The following is a 12,474-nucleotide window of genomic DNA, read 5'->3' on the forward strand; positions in this document are numbered from 1 at the left end:
TCCTCCATCTTGCAGCTATAGAACTTATTGGAGACTTCATATCTCTCAATCCGGGCATTTGCTTGAAATATCAACTTCAACTCCTGGAACATCTCATATGCTCCATGACGTTCAAAACGTCGTTGAAGTCCCGATTCTAAGCCGTAAAGCATGGCACACTGAACTATCGAGTAGTCATCAGCTTTGCTCTGCCAGACGTTCATAACATCCGGCGTTGCTCCTGCAGCAGGCCTGGCACCCAGCGGTGCTTCCAGGACGTAATTCTTCTGTGCAGCAATGAGGATAATCCTCAAGTTACGGACCCAGTCCGTGTAATTGCTATCATCATCTTTCAACTTTGCTTTCTCAAGGAACGCATTAAAATTCAACAGAACAACAGCACGAGCCATCTATCTACAATCAACATAAACAAGCAAGATACTATCAGGTACTAAGTTCATGATAATTTTAAGTTCAATTAATCATATTACTTAAGAACTCCCACTTAGATAGACATCCCTCTAATCCTCTAAGTGATCACGTGATCCAAATCAACTAAACCATGTCCGATCATCACGTGAGATGGAGTAGTTTCATCGGTGAACATCGTTATGTTGATCATATCTACTATATGATTCACGCTCGACCTTTCGGTCTCCGTGTTCCGAGGCCATATCTGTATATGCTTGGCTCGTCAAGTATAACCTGAGTATTCCGCGTGTGCAACTGTTTTGCACCCGTTGTATTTGAACGTAGAACCTATCACACCCGATCATCACGTGGTGTCTCAGCACGAAGAACTTTCACAACGGTGCATACTCAAGGAGAACACTTCTTGATAATTTAATGAGAGATCATCTTATAATGCTACCGTCAATCAAAGCAAGATAATATGCATAAAAGGATAAACATCACATGCAATCAATATAAGTGATATGATATGGCCATCATCATCTTGTGCTTGTGATCGCCATCTCCGAAGCACCGTCGTGATCACCATCTTCACCGGCGTGACACCTTGATCTCCATCGTAGCATCGTTGTCGTCTCGCCAAGCTTATGCTTCTACGACTATCACTACCGCTTAGTAATAAAGTAAAGCATTACATCGCGATTGCATTGCATAAAATAAAACGACAACCATAAGGCTCCTGCCAGTTGCCGATAACTCGGTTACAAAACATGATCATCTCATACAATAAAATTCAGCATCATGTCTTGACCATATCACATCACAACATGCCCTGCAAAAACAAGTTAGACGTCCTCTACTTTGTTGTTGCAAGTTTTACGTGGCTGCTACAGGCTTAAGCAAGAACCAATCTCACCTACGCATCAAAACCACAACGATAGTTTGTCAAATAGACTCCGTTTTAACCTTCGCAAGGACCGGGCGTAGCCATACTTGGTTCAACTAAAGTTGGAGAGACAGTCGCCCGCAAGCCACCTGTGTGCGAAGCACGTCGGGGGAACCGGTCTCGCGTAAGCGTACGCGTAATGTTGGTCCGGGTCGTCTCGTCCAACAATGCCGCCGAACCAAAGTATGACATGCTGGTAGGCAGTATGACTTATATCGCCCACAACTCACTTGTGTTCTACTCGTGCAAATAACATCAACATAAATAACCTAGGCTCGGATGCCACTGTTGGGTTTCGTAGTAATTTCAAAAAATTTCCTACGCACACGCAAGATCATGTGATGCATAGCAACGAGAGGGGAGAGTGTAGTCTACATACCCACGCAGACCGACTGCGGAAGCGTTGACGCAACGTAGAGGAAGTAGTCGTACGTCTTCACGATCCAACCGATCAAGTACCGAAACTACGGTACCTCCGAGTTCGAGCACACGTTCAGCTCGATGACGATCCCCGGACTCCGATCCAGCAAAGTGTTGGGGAAGAGTTCCGTCAGCACGACGGCGTGGTGACGATCTTGATGCACTACAGCAGCAGGGCTTCGCCTAAACTCCGCTACAGTATTATCGAGGAATATGGTGGCTAGGGCACCGCACACGGCTAAGGAATAGATCACGTGGATCAACTTGTGTGCTCTAGGGTGCCTCTACCTCAGTATATAAAGGACTAGAGGGGGGAGGCTGGCCGGCCAAGCTTGGCGCGCCAGGAGAGTCCTACTCCCTCTGGGAGTAGGATCCCCCCCTATCCTAGTTGGAATAGGACTCCTTGAGGGGGGAAAGAGAGAGAGAGGGGGCCGGCCACCTCTCCTAGTCCTAATAGGACTAGGGGAAGGGGGAGGCGCGCAGCCCATCTAGGGCAGCCCCTTCTCTTTTCCACTAAGGCCCACTATGGCCCATATAGCTCCCGGGGGGTTCCGGTAACCCTCCCGGTACTCCGGTAAAATCCCGATTTCACCCGGAACACTTCCGATATCCAAACATAGGCTTCCAATATATCAATATTTATGTCTCGACCATTTCGAGACTCCTCGTCATGTCCGTGATCACATCCGGGACTACGAACAACCTTCGGTACATCAAAATGCATAAACTCATAACATAACTGTCATCGTAACCTTAAGCGTGCGGACCCTACGGGTTCGAGAACAATGTAGACATGACCGAGACATGTCTCCGGTAAATAACCAATAGCGGGACCTGGATGCCCATATTGGCTCCTACATATTCTACGAAGATCTTTATCGGTCAGACCGCATAACAACATACGTTGTTCCCTTTGTCATCGGTATGTTACTTGTCCGAGATTCGATCGTCGGTATCCAATACCTAGTTCAACCTCGTTACCGGCAAGTCTCTTTACTCGTTCTGTAATACATCATCCCGCAACTAACTCATTTAGTTGCAATGCTTGCAAGGCTTAAGTGATGTGCATTACCGAGAGGGCCCAGAGATACCTCTCCGACAATCGGAGTGACAAATCCTAATCTCGAAATACGCCAACCCAACATCTACCTTTGGAGACACCTGTAATGCTCCTTTATAATCACCCAGTTAAGTTGTGACGTTTGGTAGCACCCAAAGTGTTCCTCCGGCAAACGGGAGTTGCATAATCTCATAGTCATAGGAACATGTATATGTCATGAAGAAAGCAATAGCAACATACTAAACGATCGGGTGCTAAGCTAATGGAATGGGTCATGTCAATCAGATCATTCAACTAATGATGTGACCTCGTTAATCAAATAACAACACTTTGTTCATGGTTAGGAAACATAACCATCTTTGATTAACGAGCTAGTCAAGTAGAGGCATACTAGTGACACTAAGTTTGTCTATGTATTCACACATGCATTATGTTTCCGGTTAATACAATTCTAGCATGAATAATAAACATTTATCATGATATAAGGAAATAAATAATAACTTTATTATTGCCTCTAGGGCATATTTCCTTTAGTTAGCACCAAAATAAAACATACAACTCAAACCAATCTAGATCATCAATCAACCCAAAAGACAAAAGAAATCTACTCAAAACATCATAGGATGGCAACACATCATTGGATCATAATATGTAGCATAAAGCACCATGTTCAAGTAGGGGATTACAGCGGGGTGCATGAGAGTGGAGCGCTTAAAGGAGATGAGGAAGGTGCTGAAGATGGTGATGTTGATGAAGACGATCACCGCGGTGATGGTTCCCCCAGCGGCACTCCGGCGACACCTACTGAGAGGGGGAGAGAGTCTCCCCCTTGTGCTTTGTCCTCCATGGCGTCCCCCTAGATGGGGATAGGTTCTCCCTCTCGTCCTTGGCCTCCATGGTGATGATGGCCCCCTCCGGCTTCCTCCTCCATGGCCTCCGGTGATGATGGCCCCCTCCGACAGGCTGCTGGAGAGGGCCTAGATTGATTTTTCATCGCTACAGAGGCTTGCGGGGGCGGAACTTCCGATCTAGGGTTCTTTTCAAAGGTTTGGGTATTTATAAGAATTTTTGGCATTAGTCTCACGTCAAGGGGGTGCCCGAGGGGCCAACAATCCCGGAGTACCCCCTAGGGGGTAGGGCGCTCCTAGAGGGATTGTGGACTCCTTGTCCACTTCCTGTCCTCGCTCTTGTGCTTCAGGGGTCTCTTTTGGTCCATAAAAAATCACCGTAAATTTCCAGCCCATTTCGAGAACCTTTATTTCTGCACAAAAAAACGACTCCACCGTAGTTCTGCTGAAAACAGCGTCAATCCGGGTTAGTTCTAATCAAATCATACCAAAACCATATAAAATTGTTGTAAACATGGCATGAATACTTCATAAATTATATATAAGTTTGAGACGTATCAGCATCCCCAAGCTTAATTCCTGCTCATCCTCGAGTAGGTAAATGATAAAAGAAATAATTTTATGAAGTGTGAATGCTAGAATAGTGCATAAATTTTATCAATGATAGTTCCAAACACTTTTTCGAGCATCATTATATATCATAAACAGTAGCTCATCTCATAAGACTTATCATGATCAAGTAACAAGCGATTCACATGTTAAAGTATAGACCATAAAGTTTCTTGAAAACTAACAAACTATGCTTTCAGTCACCAAACAATTGCAATTCATCTTATTTTCAGGAAGGCTCTATGTAAGAGTTTTGATTTAGCAAATTCCAAATACTCAACTATCATATTGTCTTCCATGATTGCTAACACTCGAAGCATATTGTTAGAACAAATAGCATCCGTCCAACACAGAGAAAGATATGGGCTTAATGTTTCGCCTCCCAACTTATTTATCATATAGATAATTGTCAAAAATAATAATTCATGATCAAATATATTTGAATGACCATATATGATTGGATCTTTCCCCTCCACATGATGCTTTCCAACTGAAGAATAAATGAGGTTGAACTAAGAAGGAATACTATTGACTCTTGCATAAAAGTAAATACATGGAAGTAAAAGATAGGCCTTCATAGAGGGAAGCAGAGGTTGTCATGCGCTTTTTAATTTTGGATGTGCAAACCCTTAATGCAAAGGAACATCACATTGTATTGCCCTTTGTGATAGAAAACTTTATTATGAAGTCCGTCACTTTTATTTCTTTACCAACACAAGTTCGTACAACGCTTATTTTCCCTTACAATAAAAGGTCATACATATTTAGGAGCAATCTCTATTGCTTTTCGCACCGATGACAACTTACTTGAAGGATCTTATTCAATCCATAGGTAGATATGGTGGATACTCATGGCAAGAAACTGGGTTTAAGGGTTTTGGATGCACAAGTAGTATCTCTACTTAGTACAAATTTTTGGCTAGCAAAAGATCCTAAGCAAGCACCACATGTTGGAGGTTCCATAACAATATAACTTCTATACAAATATACCCAAACATAACTCATTACGTTGTCTTCCTTGTCCAACTTCAACTAATTTGCTCAAGTGTGAAAAAAATTAATGGGGCTCACAATCATAGAAGATGTCCAAGATAGTATAATTATATATGAAATCTCTCATTCTTCAATATTCTTTCATGAATTGTTCAAGTGACCAATGCGGTGTTTGCTAACTTTCAATAATTTTTTTTACCACCTATACTTCTTATATGTGAAGTCATTACTCCCCATGGGATAAGCATATAAAAATATATAATTTCATATTTATGATATTCAATTCATTCAACCATTTACTCATAGGATATAAGTGAAGCACGAGAGTGAATGACAAAACTACTCCAAAAAGATATAAGTGAAGATCAATGTGTAGTCAAGTAGTTAAATAGCCATGTGAGGAATCTCTCTCATTCAAGGTTTAGATCCAAAATATTTTATTCAAGCATCTAGTAAAATGAAAATACGCTCCAAGCAAAACACATATCATGTGACGAATAAAAATATAGCTCCGAGTAAGGCATACCGATAGTTTTGAACACGAAAGAGGAGATGCCTTCCGAGGCATCCCCAAGCTTAGTTGCTTGTATCTTCCTTGAATTTTATCTTGGGGTACCTTGGGCATCCCCAAGCTTAGGGTCTTGTCACTCCTTATTCTCCTCATATAGCTATCTCACCCAAAATTTGAAAATATCAATCACACAAAACTTGACGGAACTTTGTGAGATGGGTTAGTATGATAAAACAAATCGTTCACTTGGGTACTGTCAAAGACAAGATTCATAATTTTTTCCATATAATTCATACTGTACTCTATAATTTCCACAATTTATATTAAGCAATATAAGCCATAGAAACTATAAAACAAGCAAACTATGCATTAAGGGCAGAATCTGTCAAAAACTGAACAGTCTGTAATGATCTGAATACTAGCCAAACTTCTGTTACTCCACAAATTCTGAAAAATTAGGACAACCTAGGAAATATCTATTTCAATCTTGTGTAAAAAAATTGGATCAAAATCACGCATCTGTGATTTTTTAAAATTCTGGCAATGAGCGCAAAATTTTCAGTTTTTGCACAGAATCAAGTCAACTATCACCATAGATCATCCCAAAGGTCTTACATGGCACTTTATTGAAAAAAGCAATAGAACATGATTACTACAGTAAAATAATCATTAGAACACACAAAAACACTAGGGGTAAATATTGGGGTGTCTCCCAACAAGCGCTTTTGTTTAATGCCTTTTTAGCTAGGCATGATATTTTAATGATACTCTTCCAAGCCCAATTCCGATGATAATTTCGTTCATACTCTAAAAGATATAAGTGAAGTTCATAGAGCATTCTACAATCAATATATATTGACCAATATCCAAGCTCAAAATATATAAGTGAAGCACATGAAGCATTCTATAAAGCTATATTCAAAAGATTTAAGTGAAGCACAAAGAGCATTCTATAATGCCATACTCAAAAGATTTAAGTGGAGCACATGAAGAATTCTATAAATCAATGAAGAACTATCTCATACTAGCATGGTGCATAAAGGAAAAGAAAAAACAAACACAAAAGACACATATCATGTGAACAAAACAAAAACCGAGAGATACCAATAATTGTTGAAGAAGATAGATGGGATGCCAACCGGGGCATCCCCAAGCTTAGATGCTTGAGTATCCCTGAAATATTTACTTGGGGTGCCTTGGGAGTCCCCAAGCTTGAACTCTTACCTCTTCTTATTCCTCTTATATCAATAACTCCTCGATCTTCGAACACTTCATCCACACAAAACTTAACGAAAACCCTTGTGAGATCCATTAGTATAATAAAGCAAATCACTACCTTTAGGTACTGTTGTAAATTCATTTCAATTTAATATTAGCATCCTACCCCCCGATACAGCCCATAGATTCATAAAAAAAGCGAACAACACATAGAAAACAGAATCTGTCAAAAACAGGACAACCTGTAGCAATCTGGAAACTTCGTATACTTATGTAACTCCAAAAATTGGGGAAAATTAGGACAAAAAAAATTATAGCAGTACTCTGCAAAAATTTCAGAAACTTTTGAGGTTCCAGTAAAAAATGTAAATTCACGCACTGTAGCCAAAGTTTCTGTTTTTGCACCGCACATAGCAAACAAGCAATCTAATCATCCTAAATCCAAAACAATTATTGGTATCTCTCGGTTTTTGTTTTTTTAGTGGATATATACAAGCGATTGGGTTTTGTTCAGGGATACTCAAGCATCTAAGCCAACTACTAAAGATCATGAAGGTAAAACCCAACCATAGTATTAAAGTATCAAGTCCCCTTTATCCCATACGCAACAACCCCCTTATTCGGGTTTAAGCTTCTGTCACTCTAGCAACCCACTATAAGCGAATCATGAACGTATTGCAACACCCTACAGCGGGAATCCTTCACGTGTGCGCGGAACGGAAGGCACCATAGGATAGCACCAAAATTAAACATACAACTCAAACCAATCTAGATCATCAATCAATCCAAAAGACAAAAGAAATCTGCTCAAAACATCATAGGATGGCAACAAATCATTGGATCATAATATGTGGCATAAAGCACCATGTTCAAGTAGGGGATTACAGCGGGGTGTAGGAGAGTGGACCGCTTAAAGGAGATGAGGAAGGTGATGAAGATGGTGATGTTGATGAAGACTATCACCGCGGCGATGGTTCCCCTAGTGGCACTCCAGCGAAACCAAGAGAGAGGGCGATAGAGTCTCCCCCTTGTGCTTCCTTCTTCATGGCCTCCCCCTAGATGGGGATAGGTTCTCCCTCTGGTCCTTGGCCTCCATGGTGAGGATAGACCCCTCCGGCTTCCTCCTCCATGGCATCCGGTGATGATGGACCCCTCCGGTAGGGTGCCGGAGAGGGCCTTGATTGATTTTTCATGGCTATAGAGGATTGCGGCAGTGGAACTTCTGATCTAGGGTTCTTTTTGAAGGTTTGGGTATTTATAAATTTTTTTGGCATCGTTCTCACGTCAAGGGGGTGCCCGAGGGGCCCACAAGCCCGAAGAACCCTCCCTGGGGGGTAGGGCGCGCCTAGAGGGCTTGTGGACTCCTCGCCCACTTCCTGGCCTAGCTTTCATGCTTCGGGGTTCTCTTTTGGTCCATAAAAAATCACCGTAAATTGCCAGCACATTCTAATTATTTCTGCATAAAAAACGACACCACGGTAGTTCTGCTGAAAACAGCGTCAATCCGGGTTAGTTCTAATCAAATCATACCAAAACCATATAAAATTGTTGTAAACATGACATGAACACTTCATAAATTATAGATAGACGTATCAATGACATGCAAGCGCCGCCGTTGTTGGATCCAATAGTGAACCATGGAAGAAATACAGAAGATTAGATGGATGTCTTCGTATTAACAAACACATGTCAATCACAAAATAGTATTGTCCCCGTGCTTCTATCAATTGTATGTTTCCAACTTGTTTTTTGAGATTTACCTTTTTTGCACACCAACTCAAAAGAAAAGTGCATCTATAATTAAGCGGTTTCTGGGAACGCAATCACAACTAGAGGAAGCTATGAATGCATCACTACAAAATAATTATTGTATTTTACAATCATTACTCCCTTCTTCATGTATGCCAAACATTTGGTTGTGATGAACTTTGCTAGACATTGTTGTTTTTTCTTTATTGCAGCTATTTCTAGCTAGTCTTTTAATCACATTTAGGGTATAACATCGAGCTTTATAAACCAGTTGTTGATCGTGCAACTGTGTGCTCTAGTATTTGAGTCCATAAATTTGGAAACATGAAACTTCAAATGCATTAATACAATCTACATATCCGTTGGCACATTTTCAGTTCAAACTACAGTTAGAATATCAACAGAGTGCATTGGGACCTTCATTTTTCAAGCAATAGAAAATCATTAGAAGTGTAATTACACCGAACTACTTTCGATGAAAAAAAAAATTTTATCACCATTTTCATGTTGGCATATTTTAAAATTTGGTTGCAAGCATGTCAAGACATTTTTATTTGGAAACATAGTGAGACATAGACACAAACAACACACACATATACACACACACAAGCAAACAAACAAACAAAAACACACATAGACCAACATACACGCTCATCCCTATGAATGCAGAATGCACCTCTATGAGCATATATGAAAGACCGCATAAATAGATATTGAGATTGATGAAGGCACGACATGCACCTCATAGTTGAGGGACTAGTAAAACCATTGAAAGAAGAGTGTCGAAAATTCTGAATAAATAAGGAAATATGCAAGCAGACACGCCAAGTCTAGAACTTAAATAAGTGAAATATGTGGGCAACCACGCCAAGTCTAGAATATAAAGAAGGGTAAACTAATTTTACCACAAGGAACCTAATCATTTAAATGTCCCAACCTTTTCAAGTTCTCTTAGAAACATGGGGGGGGGGAGGTAATCCAAATATGCATTATCATGTTGTCGATTAATGTGAAGGATCATTTTAACAACTCGTGTCTGATCTTTCATGTATATGTTTGTTTTTTCAACCGCTTAGACCATTTAGTGGAAACTAATATCACGACCGCTACTAGATAAAAAAATTGTAGTGTAGGAAATAAATCAATCACCCTTTCAGATTTTTAGCATCCCACCATCTACATAACTAAATTGGAAAGATTTGTTTAACCGAGATTTTGCGGCATCATAAGTAAAGAGTTCATTCGTTAACAAAATCTCTTGAATCATGATAAAAATTCTAATTTGTAAAATTTCTTGGGCGTAAATGATACTCTAACTTGCTGCTTAAACAAGTGTAACATAGTGGCATCCCCGCAAATTCACATTGACATGAACTATCTGTGTATCAAATGCAGTTAGAGATTACTTGTCGAGGTCACAACCTTCTCCCGGTGATGACACTGCTGCACGTGCGAGACACTATTTGGCGGCCCCCACTAGCAGAGGATGCAGAAATTTTGCGAGTCCCTGGCTCGCCCAGCACGAACCAGGTCATGACATTGCATTATGGCAGGAGATAACACTTGAAGAATGGAACACTTATAGACACACCTACTTTTTTCATACTGTAATTAGTTTTTTCACTAAGCGCAGCCACTAATACCCTCTTTTCCCTATTTCCTAACACCTAATCTTCACTAAGATTTTTAGCACCCACTATCTTCACTAAGAATAATAGATTATACTAGGTAACCCCCAATTGTAAGTGTACTTGAGAAATATGAGAAATGATTTATTTCTTATTTATTTAACTAAAATATATTGAATTTGTTCCCACGCTCTACATTTGTTCAGAAAACGGAAGTTTCATAGCATCAGATGGTCTTTCAAGGTTTTAACAACATATTTTCAACAGAACACAAATAAAAGAAAAGATTGAAAGAGAAGGAAGGCACAATATCCAACACGACTGCAATGTAGCACACTGAAGAGATCATGAAGCAGCATCCTATAGTATTCAAAATCAATTGAAGATATTGAAAAGAGAAAGTAGGAAGTCAACATCATGGAAAAAGAAGTGCCAACTATTACTACCAAGTGAATACACAGTTGAGAGCCATACAACCAAGCATGCAGAGTATGACATGTGCTTTAGTACACCCTCTTTTAAAAGGTTTAAAACTTCGATGCAGATGAGTGGTTGAGATTAAAACTTACCTCTTGACAAAATAGTATTATAGTCTTTTATAATGATGGCATTGTAGTGTTTCTTCCAAGGATAAATTTATTGCCCAACTATATATGTTCTCTTCATCTCTTACGTACACAATAACTTCCGTTTTAAAAATTGAGCCGTCCAGTCTGAACTCGCACAACCATTGGATGCACCCTTCCTTGATTTTCCTTTAGTCATGTAGTCGCACACTCTCATTCCCTCTCATAACTATATCTCTACTCCACCTTGCACACAAAGCACACCACTATGCGAGCTCATCGCACCATGTGGTTTGCTCATATCATCCCCCAAGGCCATACTAGTAACACCACCCAACAACGAGCTCACGAAGGTCCATCACCCTAATTGTAGCATGTTGTCCAACTTATCTTGTCCTCCCGATGTTAGTCGCAACATGGGCCGACCCCGGTGGCAGCGTCCCCCGACGCTCGTTCCAGCACATAGAGAGGCCACTACTGCAACATTATTGTTAGGCCGTTTCCAGCACATCATGACCATACTCAAAGCGTCTCTCTACACTAGTACATCACGTGGGTGGCATAATCGTAGCAACGTCGGGAGTCGGTTCCAGCATCTTGCGCCGTATGTCCTAGCAAGAGGTCACCGCCGTTCCAGAACCACCCCTCATCAAATGCAATTCCAGGCATAGCTAATTGCAGCCTGCAGCTAAGATAATTCCAATATTCCGTACCATCCATCGTAGCATAGTGTCATCGCCGTTCTCGCACGACGACATGGGCTTGCAGGAGCTCCCCTCGCAGGTCCAGCTCCACATGCAGGTGGTTGGAGCAGGTAGCCTTGGCGATTTAAGCATGGTGCCTCCCTAACACAGAATGTGCAACAAGACATAGCGGTCGTCGCGCATGCGGACATCAATGTCACGCCACCAGTCGAGGTTGTTGAAGTTGTTGGCCATAGGCCATCCTCGCGTAGTCACACCATGGTCGTCGGTGGGTCCCCGTGGCAACCCCCAAGGGTCCCCATGGCAGCGCTAGATGTGGCAATAGTAAAGCGTCGTGGCTCGCAGAGGACTGAGCTAGATTTGCGGTAGCGCACGATGCTTGTACAACCGAAAGTAACCCTAATTATTATAGTGGCTATTATTATCGTTTGTGCAACATCGTGGCATCCTGAACATTGCATCGGCAGCACATTGCCTTTATACCATATTATGCTGGTGTTTTTATTGAACTTATAACCCTATTTTATTTCATGGTTCTCCATAAACGTGAATAGTACCCCTAGTCATCTGACCTTCTCCTTGGAGACCAACTAGACAATTCGCACATGGTCGTGCGATGCGATTCAAATTATTTTACAAATTGGAATTAAATGTTCTCAAAATGAGTCAAAAGTTTGCGTGTTGTCTTGTTACAATATATCGAGGCCGCATGCCAAATTTCATCCGAATAGGAGTCGATTTTATACCTGAACGCTTGAATATATGAGGTGTAGTAGTGAATTAAATAAATAAATGTTTTTTGCTAAATGAAATGTCATGGACTATTTTTCCT

The 12,474-nt window shown here is 41.0% G+C and overlaps 1 protein-coding gene across 2 annotated transcripts in view; it reads left to right on the forward strand.

The window, feature by feature from the left end:
• Positions 1 to 10,921, forward strand: part of LOC125508385 (uncharacterized) — a 34,955-nt gene extending 24,034 nt beyond the window's left edge. For both annotated transcript variants that reach the window (XM_087525850.1, XM_087525851.1), the window contains exon 4: positions 10,140 to 10,921. In XM_087525850.1, coding sequence (XP_087381976.1) covers positions 10,140 to 10,304 — 165 coding nt within the window. In that variant the 3' untranslated portion in view covers positions 10,305 to 10,921. The remainder of the gene's footprint in view (positions 1 to 10,139) is intronic.
• Positions 10,922 to 12,474: the final 1,553 nt, after the last annotated feature.

This window comes from Triticum urartu, chromosome 5A (assembly GCF_056163025.1).
Source record: "Triticum urartu cultivar PI428250 chromosome 5A, HENAU_Tu73, whole genome shotgun sequence".
Taxonomy (NCBI): Eukaryota; Viridiplantae; Streptophyta; class Magnoliopsida; order Poales; family Poaceae; genus Triticum; species Triticum urartu.